At 40.1% G+C, this 16,608-nt stretch overlaps 2 protein-coding genes across 3 annotated transcripts in view; both read left to right on the top strand.

The window, feature by feature from the left end:
* Positions 1–276: 276 nt before the first annotated feature.
* On the top strand, positions 277–7,072 carry RB195_000165 (uncharacterized protein; the record flags this gene model as incomplete). 2 transcript variants are annotated; one of them, XM_013446667.2, is made up of 9 exons in its annotated part: positions 277–292; positions 1,552–1,766; positions 1,830–1,916; positions 1,969–2,094; positions 2,762–2,824; positions 5,325–5,395; positions 5,519–5,609; positions 6,779–6,978; positions 7,036–7,072. In XM_013446667.2, the coding sequence occupies 9 exons, from the start codon at positions 277–279 to the stop codon at positions 7,070–7,072; spliced, it is 906 nt and encodes a 301-aa protein (XP_013302121.2). The 2 variants fall into 2 exon arrangements, with proteins under 2 accessions (XP_013302121.2, XP_064052231.1); XM_064196350.1 differs by lacking the exon at positions 277–292 and adding an exon at positions 1,470–1,491.
* Positions 7,073–7,309: 237 nt separating this feature from the next.
* The window catches only part of RB195_000164 (uncharacterized protein), a gene marked incomplete at both ends in the record, with an annotated part of 89,472 nt that continues 80,173 nt past the window's right edge, over positions 7,310–16,608 (top strand). Inside the window, 2 exons of the mRNA XM_064196348.1 lie at positions 7,310–7,326; positions 10,123–10,267. Coding sequence (XP_064052229.1) covers positions 7,310–7,326; positions 10,123–10,267 — 162 coding nt within the window. The remainder of the gene's footprint in view (positions 7,327–10,122; positions 10,268–16,608) is intronic.

Raw genomic sequence — 16,608 nt, 5'->3', positions numbered from 1 at the left:
TTGTTTTTGCTATTCGCAGTAATTTGCCGTAATCTTTCTTTGTTTGAATTGTTTGGTCCGAATCATAGCGTACTAGGGATGTGACACCGAAGAAAAGCGCAATCGTCTATGGTCGGATCAGAACGATTTGGAAGCCGGGCAAAATTGCGTAGGCGTCTGCGCTCGAAGTAGGGCGGTCCACCTAGCAGCAGCAGTCGAAGCGGGACCTTTACTCGTCCCTGCAGCCCTATTGGAGCACGTGAGAGTCCCGCCTCGACCCTGCAGCCATTTACAGAGATGAACCAATTTTCAGGTTGTTTTGACTCGGTCATACCGCTAAAACCCGCATTCATCACCGAGATGTCGAGTTGACCTACAGTTCGTGGGGAAATGTAATTGGGAGAGGAGGATACTCAACCGCGCATTTATTTTTGAAAGCTCTATCTTTTTTTTTTCTCTTAGTGGCTTTAGCCTAGTCTTATATTGTCTAAGAGTAATGTGCAGGTTTTAGTTAGTTAGTTATTCTTTTCTAGGAATAGGGGCACGGTTGAGTGCCCTCCTCCACCCAACTACATTTTTATCCCAGTTTGTAATGAAATGAAATCTGAGGAATGATTCAAAACGAAGAAACCTCGAGCTGTAGTTAAATGAGTTCATGACGATCCTTTCTATCTGAAATGAGAGTCTGATATCACAGATATTTCATGAAAACGAATCTTAAAGCTGAATTGTGTGATTTAATGCTTGGAAGTTTGATTCGTGCAAGATAATGAGCTGACATAAAGTTCTTGCCATCATTTTCTTTCCATCGCCTGCCGCATAGCGATTATAATACGCGGCTTCGATGCGATCGAATTTGTGCTTAGTAGTTTTATGTGGATGCAGAACAAGTTCTAGGAGGAGTTTTGCTGTATTGCAGCATCTTCTGAGTGATTCTTACCAAATAGAGAACGATTTGCAGCCCTTTCCGATAAAGCTGGAGCTCCGCAAGCACCGCTTTGTACGTAACCAGTTGTTCATCTACTCAAAAATGTGTAGTATATTCCAAGCGCAGGGAGTGTTTGGAATGTTTGCATACGTTATGATCTAAGGCCTCGTACTTTCAGCTGTATAGAAAGACTAGTGCTGCCAGTAACTTGTTGCGCTGTGAGACTTGAGCATAGGTTGATCGTGCCTTGCGAAAGCAACTAGTACCTCGTGTCCTGATAAGCGGGACCCTAATCCCTCTCCCCCGTTGGTCTGCGATGCCTAATCCTTGCATTAATGCTTGCATAACCTGTAAACGTTTTCGTACAGTTTATCTGAAATAACTGCACTAACTCATTCTCATCTCATTAGCAGTGATATATTTTTATCACAGGGAAATAGAATTTGTAGAGCCGAACCGATGCTTTCGAATGAGATGCGTTCTCCTGGGAAGATACCCTTTATTTCCTAAGGAGATTATTAGCTGGATTCACTTTTCTTTTTCTGTTTATTTTTTTAATGAAATGGTCTCCATCCATTTATTTGGTAACTAATTGTGATGAATACATTCGAATATCGCTGACATCATTTCTACGATCGTTTCAGACAGATTTGGTTATGCTATGGAATGCATTCCATCAACATCGTTTAGTCTCTCACTAGACCCCACCATGGACCCATGCTCTTTGCGTTGTCATGAATGTGGTGAGATGAAATCATCAGCAAAAATGTTGTTCTATCACCTTTTTGAACATCATGACTATGACAAGACTCGTATCGCGAGCATCAAACAGCTCAGGAAAACAAGGAGCACTCACACCGTAAGAGTTTTCTTCTGTGATGAATTTCTCTCCGTTTTCTTTTTTCAATCGGAGATTTTTCAGAAGGCGTTGAGAAAGGCGAAACAGCTTCATGTTTGCGATATTTGTGGGACTCCGTTTCTTTCAAGAAGCGGCCTTAGCAAACATAATGTAGGTTATTTATTAGTTCTGATTTCGGTCTATTTTCTAGTGTAATCTTCAGGAGAGAATGCATGATATGACGTCAGTCGCCGCTGCGCGGATTCCATGCCCAATTTCGAGTTGCACTGGTCGCTTCTATACATATATGGAGTTGGCGACTCATGCTGATTTTGAACATCGGGATGAGGTGGGTTTTATTCTTCAAAGTTTGCCTTAGAACTTCTCCGGCAAAAACGTCTTCCCTTATTGATATGTGTGCGGTGGTGGCAAAGTCGGTAAAAGGTGAACTTGAGCGATCGATCGGAGATTCGAGGCAGCCCCTGTGCCAACCAAGCCTTTCATCCCTTCAAGGTCGACATATTGGTACCAGACCTGTTAGGGAGAATAAAACACTGGTTTGGCACTTCGGTTGGTCTCCAAAAGTTAATGTAAAGCAGTACGTACGTTCATAAATCTCAAACGAATTCTAAATTGAAGTCGAACGCGTAGGCGCATCTCTATAGGGATTTTTCAACGCCCAATCACGCCACAAGAAACGACAGTAGAAATCAATCTCGGAGATTTATAATTGGTTCGTCATTAGCAGATACTGATACGAATTCGTAATGTCACAACTTGGGCACATTTTTTATTGAGACGATTTTTTCAGAGAATGAGACTTTTGAAACATGTAGTACATTAGGGGTATATTTGAAATATTAGAACAAATAATAAGTGCTAAAATGTTTTTTTGGAAGAAGAATCTTTGGCTTGTTCAGATAACATTTGTTCTGATGTGTTTACTAGCGCAAAAATTATCGGATTGGAAGGCCATATGCTTAAGTACAGTAATCAAGACGCTGTATTCATTACAGGCCTTCGACAGAAACTCATTTCGAGTCTACAAGCAACAGTTCGCCGATATTTTTGCACTCCAGGTTAGCTCCAGTTCTTGTCTTCTGACAATCATGTGTTCTGCTTGCTGAAGCACGTCACCGTTGCTTTTTTATGTGGGAACGAATGAACAGTGCTGCAGCGGGAAATACAGGCGCGTCAGTATTTCAGCGTTATAAATTTTTGATAGAACAGAGACAAAATCGAAATAATTTGTATAATGTATTAAATGTTTTATTAATGTGTTTGTTTTAAGTAGTTCCGAAGAAACTACTTAAAACATTCGAGAATGTTGCTCCAAATCATTTTGAAACGGCCGATCTGTGCTGTTGTTTGGCCTCGTGCTCGCTTTATTCGCGACCATCTTTGCAGATCTATTACTGCATAAAAACCCACTCCCAGGACCTGTATCCGTTCATTATCAGATTTCTATTTGGTACATTTAGCTTCGGTTTCTTTGCTTTGTTTCCATTTTATTGCCTTTGCCTTTCTCTTGCGCGAATACAATCCATCATGCATTTGGAATCACCATACATCGGGGCTAGTGTACTAATCTGATGCGGTACGCGCTCGCGGTGGCCCTGTTTGTACTGAATGCAATAGGAATTCGAGCTTTTTGAGACTATATTGCGCAGCTATATGGCTCAAGGTTCCCCTATATTGCGAAAAGGTGCTGTCGTTCGGTACATCTGTTCAAGTGAACGTGGAATCTTTGGCAACAACCCTTTACAACGCTAAACTCTCGGACACTGTCGTGTGGGCTCCAACAAGCCGCTCTCTCTAGACTTCTGCGAAATCTCTGCCTGCTGTTTTCTGGATTGCATCAGAGACCGATCCGTGAGCAGGAAATCAGACCGTTGAGATGCGCCTTTGTACGATTGCGGAATCACAGTGCATGCAAACTCTGGATTGTAAGTGTCCAAACGCCTGCAAAAATCGCCGAAGAGAACAACAAATACGTCTATAACAAATCGATGCGCTGATGGAAAAATACCCAACCGAAAGGTGCTCATTGTCAGAACCGACGCAATAGCCAAGACGGTACTTGGATAACAATCCGAAGTGGTAGGAAAATGGTATTGTTTAGCTAAGCACACGTCCGATAAGAGCAATCGACTGGGTAATTTATGTGAAGAGACGGCCCTCGTCATCGCTTCCACGTTTAAGAGAGATCATCATCAGCTTACGTGGTAACGGCTGACCTGTTTAACGCCTGAAGAGCAAAACGAGCGAAAGATGAGAAACCTTAAACTTCAGCTCGACTACTTTCTGACGAGGAACATTTCTCAGTTGGATATTCGGGAATCTGGAAGCGTTTGAGATGTTGCGTTAAACCCTCACAGCAGTCTGGTACTTCACAGCTTCAAGTTTCTTATTTTTTAACTAGAGAAATCGTACAGTTACTATTTGACACAAAATTGACATAACAGATCTGAAAGACGAACAGTGAAGAAAATCCCACGAACGAGAACCTGTTCATGTAAGAGCACGAACCAGAAGAAGCTTTGCGATGCAAAATGTATCAAAGACGATGCAGTCTCGGTGGGGGGGCATTTTTTTTTTGCTACACATGCAGATTCGCTTTTGCTTGCGTATACATCCCACATACAGTTGATGTAAAAAGTGTTGCATCGGCGTAACTCGACTCGTCCTCGGTGAAGACGTGCGCTGAACACTCTCAACATTGCGCGGAAAGTTGTCCGAACTATTTTCCTTCCTTTCTTCAGTTTCTCATCGCTTTTTTTTCGAATAGTGGTGCATGAATAGAATTACGTAATCTCAACTAAGCTCTTTTCGATTAGTCTTATCATTTGTATTGTTCTTAAGCGTTTCTGAAATCTCTTCTTGTAAAGTCTTAATACCCATCATATTTTTGGTGTAATTGCGCATGATCAGAGTTTGTTGTATTCACAGTCGCAGTAAAACCCCAAAAACCTGGAAAAAAAGCCATATTTGCGCAAAAAATGTGGCAAAAATTCAATCCCTAGGAATTAAACTCTTTGAAGAGATGTCCTGACATCAGAAGAAGCTTTTAGTTTAACGAAGAGATGGGTTTATTTTTAATTTTACGGCTATGAAGGATGGTAATCGTACACATTTACACAAAGGAAGGGATAGAAATTGAATCCTGGAAGCTGAGATCTCGGAGGCACCCTACGTGCAAAACAAACGACGAACCTCTAGAAAAATGATTTTGCGAAGGGTGTGTAATAATATTCATGCACTGCTATCCAAGAAAAAAGACTAAAAAACATGAAAAGCAGGAAAAAAAAAGAGGTCCGGGTGGCTTTCCGAGCATTGTAGAGAGAACTCAGAGCACGATTTTACCGATAACACGTATCGTCTCTATACAACACGTTTTAAGCTGACTGTACACATTCATTTACTTATTTGAAAACGACCTCAGATGTGCCAGAGACAAGGCCTAGAAAGGACAGATCTCGCTACAATTTTACCGAAACATTGTGGAACAATCTTGGCCTTTTCTAATCTCGACACGTATGTAAATTGTAGTTTTTCCAACGGAAATGTAGTCAAATTAAGGAATGGCGTGCCGAGAAGGAGTACGAGACTGGCAGTAAATTTGTGATGAGAAGTTCAGAGAAGAAATTTACGTATGTTCTGTTCCTATTTTGTATATTGACCTTTTAATTTTAGTAAATACTTTTTCAGGTGTAACAAATTGTTTAATTTTAGCAGTATGTCGTCTGTAAACATAATAGCAGTGTTTTTTTAAGATATGGGAAACGAGTTGTGATGTGGAACTGTGCAAAAGGGTACTCGAGGAGGAAGGAGATAGCTTACAAACCATGCCCTGCGTTTATAAGAGTTCGTTTTTGTTTGTTTTGTTTGTTATGTTGCTTTCCCCATCATAAGCTTGTCTTCATCTCTTAGCTAAACCACTAGTTGATGAAAGCATACTCAGAAGTGGCAGTATTCACATGCTTCACCTGTACTTCCGTTGATCTTTTATTTAGTGGAGCATATAACTGTAATTTTTTTCCATTTGTTCTGATCACGCGAGAGAGTTGCCTAGTGGCGTATCATCTTAGAAGGGGCGCCAAGAGCATCATGTTTTTTTTTGAAGGACTACGTAGGCCAATCTAACAACTAGATAGGGGGCCCTTCTCTTATCCGTCTTCTATCTCACGGAACTCAGTCTCTCAAAACTGTTGTCCAGCTGTGCCGTAGCTGTGAATCACATTTCTGACCCACCTTATTACATCATTTTACCTCCTTTGGCAAATGAGGCGGTTTCTCTAATCCTCGATTGGTGATGTAAGGTTGTACTCCAAACTCCTATTTTGCTTTTGTGATGCGTTATACTCTACTATTCGAAGGAGTTTTCGAGAACAGTATTCTTCATAAAAAGTTCAGCATGCATAAAAAGTTTCTGAAGGTAGGTCAATGTGGGAGAAACGATGTTGAAAAGCGGAATAGTGTCGTGTGTTCCGGGTCCTCTTCATTATATCCTCGACATTCTTGTCTTGCTCTCCTTGCCGGTCTTTTTTTCTTTTCCAACTCGGCGGTCATCATGTTCATTGTTCCCGACCTGTAACGCACGTTTTCATGAACAGTTCTCCTCTAGTGCCACAGTCAGTGCTCAGTGGGTCACACGCCATATGTTCCCAGAGAGTCTATTGACGTCTTACTAGGTGTTCTCATTGCTGTGTGCAGCCGAAAAACCCTGTGGACAGGTGTTCCTATTTGTTGGAAGCGAATCCACACCATCTACCATCCATATCATTGTTTCTCTTTGCATCTCGCAGTCGACTGATTGGAAGCTTCTGGCCAAAGGTCCCACTGTAGGAAGTCCATCCCCAAATCCCAAGATTAGGGGCAAGGTTGCTTTACGGTTGGCGATCCATACCCTTAGTCTGGCTCACTTTTCCTTAAATCCCATATGATATGCGATTTTGATTTGTTATAGTTGTTTATTTCAAGTTCAATTTTTCGCTAGACCGATCCTTTTTTAGGATAAAAACCTTCGTTTCTAGATATGTGAACGCCACTGTGGAACTTTTGAAGTTGTAGCGTGTTTCGGTCATCTTGGACATCCCCATACAAGTGTGAATCCAACAACTGAGTGCCGATTTCGTTCAGAGGCCGCAGAAGGAGCAGAAGAAATTGAAGCAGTTCGGGAATTGCTTGAGGTTACGGATGAGTTTTTGACTTGCGATGAGGATACAACTTATCGGTTAGTTGGCAACAACTCTGTTTTTCACTTCTCATTCCAATAATGAATGATTCTTAGGACGTTGGATGAAGAGTGGTCGCAAAAGTCAAAATGAATGCAAAATAACGAAAGCGGCAGAGTAATTTTCCTTCTCATTGTTGCCATTTCCATTTCCATTGCCTTTTCATTGTTTGTAATGTTAATTGTTTGTTTAGAATGTTTATTTGAGGCATTTATGCCCTCTTGCAGTTGTCATTCTACCGGTTTTTCATTTGTTTCTGTTGTCTATTGTTGTTGTGAAGTCTTTTTTGTGGCAGTAGAAGAGAATTTTTTAAATTTTCGAGTCCAGTTGATGACCTATTTAATCGGGTGAGACGATTTTTTGTAGTCAAGTGACACATATAGTTTCCCTACGAATGTGAACGTGGAAGATGAGGTAAGCAACCTGTACAGATCGTAGCAGTGCACTGCAGCAGATGAGACGCGTGCGGAATTCCTTCGGCATGAAATGCCTAGTTTTGTTCTTTTTTAAGCTAGCACTTGAACACGAGTATGTTTGACTTGAAATGTGACTTACGGTAAATATCCGCTTCTTCTAAAGCGGTTTTTTTTCCAGGGGATCGCCGGGGCAAATGTTTCTCGCCACTTTGGAATGTTGTGTAGAATCCTTTACTTGCGGCTTTCACTTGTTCACTCTTTTCTTAAAAATGTAGCTTTAGTGTTGGTGGGTCATTGGGTGTCTTTTAAGGCAGCATATCAAACTAGATTGTTTTGGGGCTCATCTTCTGTGGAGTTTCCCCGAGAACTGAATGGATTCATAGACCAAAAATTCCTATCCACGATTCATATTTTAACGAATACAACGAAAATTCTCAAATATTATTTTGAGCATGATTACCTACATGACTAATGGGGCACAACGATCACCACTGAGGATTGGTTCCACATCTAAAATTCATATGAAGATTCACTTTACTTCTAGTTCTTGATTCTTTATGGAAATAAGATGTGGCCGTAAATGCGCAAAAGTTGCAATCACTGATGGGACAGATTTGCCTGTTAGATCACGATACCGTACTCTCTAAGGAATTTGTGGGTGCCTGACGTGACGTAAATTTCGAGAAAAACAAAACCCAAAAAAAAAACAAAAAAACGAAGACATTTGTGATTGGGAATGAAAACGTAGAGCGGCATGTTTTTAAATTCATTAGAGAAGGCTGCAATTCTCATACAATAATAAAGCATAAAAAGACAGGGACAATGGAGACATTACCGGAAATTTTATTGTTGGTATTTGGTTCTCTAGTGCCGTGAGCATACACTCAAGTGATCGTCGGGCATGTTGTCCGACTAGGAACAGATCAGAACTGATCATTGCTCACTTCGGATTCGGTTGGAACTATTCGGCTACTCACAGTCAGAATATTTTCATATTCATCCGACTTTGGTTGATTTTTCTCGGATTATCCGGATTACTTCCGTAAAAATCCCGTTCACTGTTAGGGAATTTATACATTGTTCATCTAGATTCTTCAAAAAGAATTACTCGGAGCGCGCATTTTGGAAAAATTCGATTATAATTACAAAATTAGATTTATTAGTAGTGAGGAGTCCTTTTCCTAACGTGATCCAAATATTGTTGCTGGATTTTTTCTTCAAGACAGAAAATGTTTCAATATAGAAATTAAAAAAAAATGCAACCAATCGTGCACCCTCGATAGAAATACAAACATTTCCGTTATGAATATAAAAACGGCACATAACAAAAAATTAAAAAGAAAAATTGGATTGCGATGAAATCACTTATAGCACTGTTTATGATCTTTCAATCCACCCTTGCGGGGAATTTCATGGTTTGTAATGAAGTTTTTTTATGCTCTTCACTTCACTTTTTGAGGCCAGTGCACACCTATACGGGGAGGACAAGAACGTTCTTTTTGCGATCTTTACTCGACGAGGCTCTATTATTTCTCTAAACAAACATTATTCAGAACTACATCGCTACCTGCCTCTCGAATTTGTCTTCCTTTTCATTATTTTTTTATATAAAAATATAAAAATACAAACGAATATAAATATATAAAAATATATGGGTTGCTTTTTCTTTGAATTTATAGTAATAAGTTTTTACTTGCATTTAGCATTCTTATTCACGCTCACAATTTTCTGGATCACTTCACCAGACTTCACTTGGTGCATTCCTAGTCCTTCTGGAGGGTTGATATAATTTTTGTCCCTTCTCTAACGCCACCATTTGCTCTGTCTATGCGCACGTGCACATATACTCCTTGATTGGCGTTCATGTTTACCATCTGTCTACGGCTTTATTTGAATTTCCTCAAGAAGTGCGACAGTCGCGAACCATATCCCTCGAAGAATCAGCATCAGCGTGTTTCCGTAGTTCATTAATAGTGGATCTTCTGCTTCTCCATTTTCTTCCTGATTTATCACGTTTTTTTTTTTTATTTTGAAAAGTGAGCGGATTCTGATTCGGATTTTTAAAGGGTCTCACCGTGATTTCTCTGGATTTTCCTAGTTTTTGCATTTTTGTACGAATTTTAGGACTAGTTCTACTAAGAATATAAGTTGAGAAGGTCCTTTGATTGAAACAGTTGTAAACAGGAGTGTTTTTTTAAAGATATTTTTCTTCTTTAGACATGTAGAAGGTAGCGGTTCTTGCTCTTGAACTCAGCATTACCGGCTGGAGGAGATTTTATTCAAATAAGTGAAAGAGTAAGAGTAAAGTAAGGAGTAAGTAAAGAAAATCGTCTTTTGAAATACCAGACGCTTATGGCTCAGTCAGATTTTTGCTTATATCCAGCAATTCCCAATATGTTCCCCTTTTATCGTTCTTTTTTTCATATTTTGTGCCTATTATATAATCCGATCTTTTTTTTTTAAAATTTTTCCATGTGACTAGGAGAAAAGGTTGTAACATTCTTGAAATAAATGATGAAGAAGGATAGTGACAAAGTCTTCCGCCATCAAACAATTTCTATTTTATTGAAAATATATGAAACTAGAACAGCGGAAACTTTTAGAATCGTCTGAAGACTTGAACGCGTATCTCCAGACCTATCATGTGATATTTCCGCGAAATACTATTGGGAACGCTAGAAACTGGTCTTTTAAGGTTGTTGACACTTCTCATTTGTCTGTTTTCAGTGATGTACTGGATCTGATTGAATGGGTAGACGGTTTTAGTCGTAGGTATCGAGAAAACGCTCTATCTATTACTGGAAAAGGCACCAAATTGTATCCCTATCCGCCCTTTGAACACCTAAAGGCAGCATGCCATGAATACGACGTGGTGAGGGAATCGGATCGAAGAGGAAAAACTAGAGATTCTGCAGATTGCGGGATGTGAAATGGTCCGGCTCATTTCTCGTGGAAAACGCCGTTTTTTAAGACGATTTCAGCTCCACCCCTGTGCACGCATCGCGTCCACGCGTGCGAGTGGTCGAGAATCAATGAGGTCTCCTCGCTAGCCTATTTGAGTGAAACCAAAGAAATAGGCTGCTGAGGGGACCGAAACGTGTACACAGAGGTGCATTCTTCTGTACCTCGTAGGAACTAAAGCGGTTCTCATGCCGTTTTTTACGGGGATTAGACAGAGATGAGGGGAACTATCCAGGATCCCGCAATCTACAACCTCATCTATAGCTTTTCCCTGGGATTCTCTCACTACGCCACATTTCTGGTATAATGCCTTTAAAGATTGCGACTTGAGAACTTGGGAAAGGGCTCTTCCAGATATGACACAGCTGTGTCAGCGTATCACCACCACCAAAAACCATTGAAGCTGTCAGTTTTCAGGATGCCTGCAAAAGCAAGTTCTGGAAAATGATGGTGGATCTAGAATAGAGGTCTTGGTGGAGAGAATCTTATCTAAATCTTCAACGAGCCGGCAGCCTGTGACTGGCTTGGCTGGAAAAGATTCCCTGCCGCAACCCACGAGCGCCTGAAAGGGGCGCCGTCTTGTGGGCAATCGCTGACGCGATGTTGCACCATGAATCAAGGTTGTAAGTGTCTCGAACAGTCTGTAAGTGGATAATTAAATCTGTGCGCTGGTGTTTGCGGAAGTCATACATGCGATAATCGGACCCGGTGCTCGCAAGCCCTTTCACTTTTGTACTGTCGTCGAAGGGACCCCCTTCACTTTTGGGCGATTGCCGAAGGGACCCCTTCACTTTTGAACGATTGGGGAAGGGATTCTCACCATTTACGCTGGACCCCACTCACCTGAGGAGGGTCCGGCTCCTCAATATCGCACCTATGGCAGTAGTCAGTGTTCTCAAAGTGGTAGAATTTTGAATTCATGACTGCAATAGAGGATTGTAACCGGAAAAGACGTACTGATTCATGCATAGGGTCACAATCGGCGTTCTGATCATGCAATTGTTCGTACCATCCTCGTGTTCATATTGGTCATATGTATTATATGAGCTCCTTAGTCATCTGTGGATTCAACTCTGTCAAACTTGTCATCAAATGTACACAAAGCGACTATGAACTTCTACCATTGACATGTCTTCGTTGCTTTTCTAGAAATTAATAGTTTGTTAATGTTATAATCGTTGAAACTATAGTTGAGTCAAAACGACATGAAGCACGGACAGTTGCGTAAGCGGCTGCGCTCAAAGCGGTGCGGTGGAGCGTAGCGGTTGCAATCGTGTAAGAATCCTGGCTTTCTGCAGTTCTTCATGGTCCCACCTCGATCCCGACCGCTACGCTTCACCGCACCGCTTCGAGCGCAGCCGCTTACGCAACTGTCCGCGCTTCATGTCATTTTGACCCGACTATGCGATGGTGAATTTGATAGTTGTAAGTTGTAGACAATATAGTATCCCTTTTTGAAAGTTGTACATATTTTCGTTAAGTAAGTTCCAAGTTCGACATTATTTGAGTCTTGGGATTGTGGAGTTGAATCGAGTATCGCTTTTTGTTGTTTTCTTCACTTCTGTACATATTTTGTTCACTTTCTTGTTTTTGTTTCACTCTCTTACGGACCTTGTTCACGTATTTTAATGGGATTTCAGCAATACGTTTTTTTTGAAATAATAAACACTCAACTCGTCATTGACTGCTAGAAATCGACCCACCAAACCAAAGAACAAATTCAATACAACGGTCCTGCAAGAACTGGAACTGGACCGATTCAGTCTTTCGTTTCTCTGAAGTGTCCACCAAAAAGTTAGTCCGCTAGAAATCGATCTGTTTATAGTCAACTTCAAAAATCCAGATCGTTCAGCATTGTCGTTCATCTCGCATAGCATCTAGTTGTGGATTATACGTGTCATGAGTTTTCTTATTTCTTCCATAACTTTGTTACTCGAGCTTAGTTTCTCAAAGGCATCACTCCACGAATCTGAGGTGGTACGGATTTCAGGTGGAGTATTCTTATAAGGGATGGTAGATTATGGAGAGGAGGGTGATTACGTCCATTTCTTCCTAATTGCTGTAAAAAACGGCCCGGAAGATGCGGCGCCGCACAAGGCTGGCGCGCTCCAGTCGAACTCCGTGTAGAAAATAGTGCGCCAAAACGCCTGAAGCCGTATCTTCCGGGCCGTTTTTTTTACGGCATTTGGGAAGAAATGAACGGAATCACCCCCCTCTCCGTAGTCTCCCATCCCGTATACGAATACTCCACCTGAAATCTGCACAACCTCAGATTCGTGGGGAGTGATGCCTTTAAATGAAGCTCATCCGCTTGGAACAACATAGCAAAATTAACGGTGTTATTAAATTGGTGATATTTCTCAAAGTCACCTTGCTATGTTCAGTCTTCTTCGGGCTTAACGCTCGAATAAGCAGATCCAGTTTAGGAGATTTATTGAAGTGATGGAAAGAACAAGAGAGTCGCGGTTTTGATATATGAACTATCGAAATTCCCACTTCACAACAGAAATTCCGCTGATTGCGGGTCTTGCAAAATGCACCTTATCTCCGGATAAAACTAAGATGACTATTTCAAAGACAGAACATTCGTTCACTTATTCACGGTCAGCTTAAACGTGCAACGGTGCTGTGCTCTCAAAAAAATGTGCTAAATTACTATTATTTATTATTTGTTGTTTATTGTTATTTATCAGTATTCTTATTACTATTGTTATTTTTATTATTATTGTTATTGTTATTATTATTTATTATTTTTATTAATTATTGTCCTAAATTGCTATCTTAAGTTTACCTGTTTGATATTATTTTTCAATTCAGATTTTCTAGTCCTCCCAGATGTTTTACTGCCAAAAATTAATCTATTCATTAGTTTTAAAGAAGAAGTAAAAAATCGCGCGTTGCCTTATTTTTATTGCTTCTCCTCTTTACTTAAAAAAAAAAACTTTTTATTACTTGGAAGGAAGTTATATCAATACGGTTAAAAGCTCCTGAATTCACTATTTATTTCTTGACTTTCCATTCAGATGCGAAAATCTTAATTCCTATTTTTATTTTATCTTATTTCCTTATTTATTTCTCTTACACAGCTTCAGTATACGGGCTTCAGCTCAAAATCATCCAGATGACCTACTACAGTACTTGATTGGTCCACCAATTAAATCAAGGCCATTTAACCTAAGAGGGATTTGATATATAAGCTTGAATAATCATATTTTCCAATGTCCACTGACTTTTCGGTTCCTTATGTAATCAAGTTGTTCCTCTGGAAATGACTCTGGTTAATTTTCTCCTGACTTTCGTTTTCTCTAGTAGTCATTTTAATTCGTTTCGTTACCTTTAGTTAGTTGTGTACCCTCAATCGGCTGGGTTCGCACAACTTTTTAGTTTTCATGCTAACCTACGTGGATTTCACGCTGTGTGAGGAGATCCAAGACTACTGAAGGATGCAAAAATTGGGATTACTTTAAAGTATCCGTTTATTCGTACAAGGGAGGAGTTCCCCAATTCTAAATGCAACTCAACTCACCAAATATATTGTCAACCAAGAATAGAGACAACAAATTTTCCTACTCTTATCAATCACGCGAATATTTGCGATACCACCCAAGATGGAACGGCTTTTTCATCATGATCATCCATCAAAGGACATTCCTTCGTTACCAGTAAATCCATTTGCTCCGACATCACTCCTATTTTTATTTTGAAGTGTGAATATGGAAACAGTCTCGGATGGTTTAACTAGTAACTCTTCGTTTCATCCGTTGTCTGTGTTTGTTTAATTAGGTTTCACGTAGTAAATTTGAAACCTACAACTGTATAATTTATTTTGTTGAGCGAGTGTGAAAATGTGTGTACAGCCTCATCAGCCTGGTTAACAGTAGAGATCGGGTGGGGACCGTCGCTAGCAACATCCATCGCTGCAGTTCCCAATGATCCCACCATACCGAAGGATCCCGAAGATACTTGAACAGGACCCCTAAACATGAGGTCTACAAGTGGTTCTCGAACATAATCCGATCATGTGTCGCTAAAAGCGATTTGTGCTGCTGTTACTGAGCAGAACCACCGTGAGTCCTGGACAACCTCCAAGCCTCTCTCCCGTTCCGTTCACAAACCTCATTCTTCCAAACTTCATTCTTCTAAGCCTAAACCTAAACCTCCTTTTCTCTGTAGGTTCCATGTTCAGGTTCTGCGACGAAGTTCGAGTACAGAGACGCAAGGTATAGAATGATTTATGGGAGCCCACTCGACGCTACGTACTTCTTCATTCGTTCGGATACGTTAAAGGCAGCATACCATGTTTTTCGGAAAACTTCCGTACGGGGTCGCAGTGTGCGGAAAACCACACGATCCCACTCATGTAGTCGTCGTAAGAAACAGCATGGGAACCGCTTTAGTTCCTACGAGATGCGTTAGAACGCGCCTCTATGTACACCTTCTGTTCCCCTCAGCAGTCTATTCATTAGTTTAACTTGGATAGGCTGGTAAGGAGACCTCATTGACCCTCGAAAGCTCGCTAGTTGATGCGGCGCGTGCGCAACGGTGGGGCTCTGTAATGCAAGCCGTCTTAAAAATACTGCGGCTTCCGGGCCGATTTTTACAGCGACAACGGAGAGATGAACGAAACCTCCTGGACTTCCACAATCTACAATCCTCTATAGAAACTTTCCATGGGAAATTCATACCACGTCAGATTCGTGGTGTGCTGACTTTAACGAAATTCTTCTGGTATCTGCAGAATGCCTTAGTTACAAAAGTATCTATGGATTACCTTACGCCCAAAGAACTCCCTGACAGAATTTTTGGACATGCTTGCGAATTCCACCTCGTTTTCAAAAATGTTGGAGTGGAATTCCTGATTTTTTTTTCTGAGGATTGTTCTCTCAAATTATCACTGTAACTTGTGATACGCAACTTTGTCAACTCTTGTTACTTTCCAAATTTGATTGATTGTTTTATTCATTTCCATTGGCGACGAACACTCGTCACGGTTTTTAATAGTGCAAAGTTTTGAATTCTGCACATTGTAAAGTCTTTCGAAACAAAACCTTGTTATTGTTTGGAGTTTGCGTCTTTCTTCCAGTTATTTTCGTTTTTTGGTATATTTCAAAGAGGAAAGAACAGCCAAAAGTGCTTCAGGATGACTTTTCTGCTATAGTGGTAATGAGCTTTATTTTGTATTCTTCTCCTATCTTTTCATTGTTGTATTCATGTAAAGTGGAAGCGTTTTGGAAGGCAGTAGGAAAACCAATATATATATATATATATATATATATATATATATATAAGAAATTATATAGAATATAATATATTAGGAATTATAAGAGAAATTTTATATGGAGAACGGAGAACGCAATGGTTTTAGGTCTTAGTTTTTTTTTTGGTTTTAGAACTCGTAAATCGTAATTCTTACTTTGTGTACTACTTTACTGAGCAGAATCCAGCTTCTTATCGACCTTTATTCTGGCTAACGTTTCGGCGTCGTCGTTCACTATTCAACTCTATAATACTGAAAGTCCAAAGAAGATCACACTTAGGAATTTGTTCTTACTTTATTTTCATTAGGCTGTTAGCTCCGTTGATACATCTCTACTTTGCTTTATTCTCGCACATATATAACTCAGTTTCTGATAATGTTTTGAATTTGGCGCATAGCAAAGGGGGATTGCGTCACTTTACTGTGTTCTAGTGCTCATTAAACTACTATTCTATAGATCGTTGTAGATCAGCACAGCTCACAATTCGTAGGATTCGATAAGTGACTTTTCTTGGATGTGCTGGAATATGTTTTCGAAGAAATGGGAAGGGTGGTTCCCACAAAAAAATGTAGGCAGATGCCTAAGTGCGAAAGAATAATTACTAATGACACCCAGAAGCCTACCGAATAATTAAAATCTTTGTCAGAATCTTTTAAAAAGTCGAAATAAAAAGGATAAAAATGAAAAGTTGAGTGGAACTGGAGCAGCTTTTTATGTTGCAATCGGTAGTCTAGGACCACACCCATATTTGCTGTGGATGCTCTTAGTTTTTTCCGTAATCTAGTCTTCACTGCCTTTTCAACTAATAAAGATGTAAACAATGAAAAGTTCCCAAAAAGTAGGATAAGCTTTAATAAGTATACTCAAAAATTGCGAAAATTAACGACGATTTTTGGTCCATTAAAAAATAGACACTTAAGAAAATACTGTAGAAGAACAATGTGATGTCTTCAGCAATACGCAATTTGAAAGTTATTTGTTCTCACTCTGTCCG

Source organism: Necator americanus, chromosome IV (genome assembly GCF_031761385.1).
Source record: "Necator americanus strain Aroian chromosome IV, whole genome shotgun sequence".
Taxonomy (NCBI): domain Eukaryota; kingdom Metazoa; phylum Nematoda; class Chromadorea; order Rhabditida; family Ancylostomatidae; genus Necator; species Necator americanus.
Note: the sequence above shows the minus strand (reverse complement) of the source record. Positions and strands in the feature narration are given on the sequence as shown.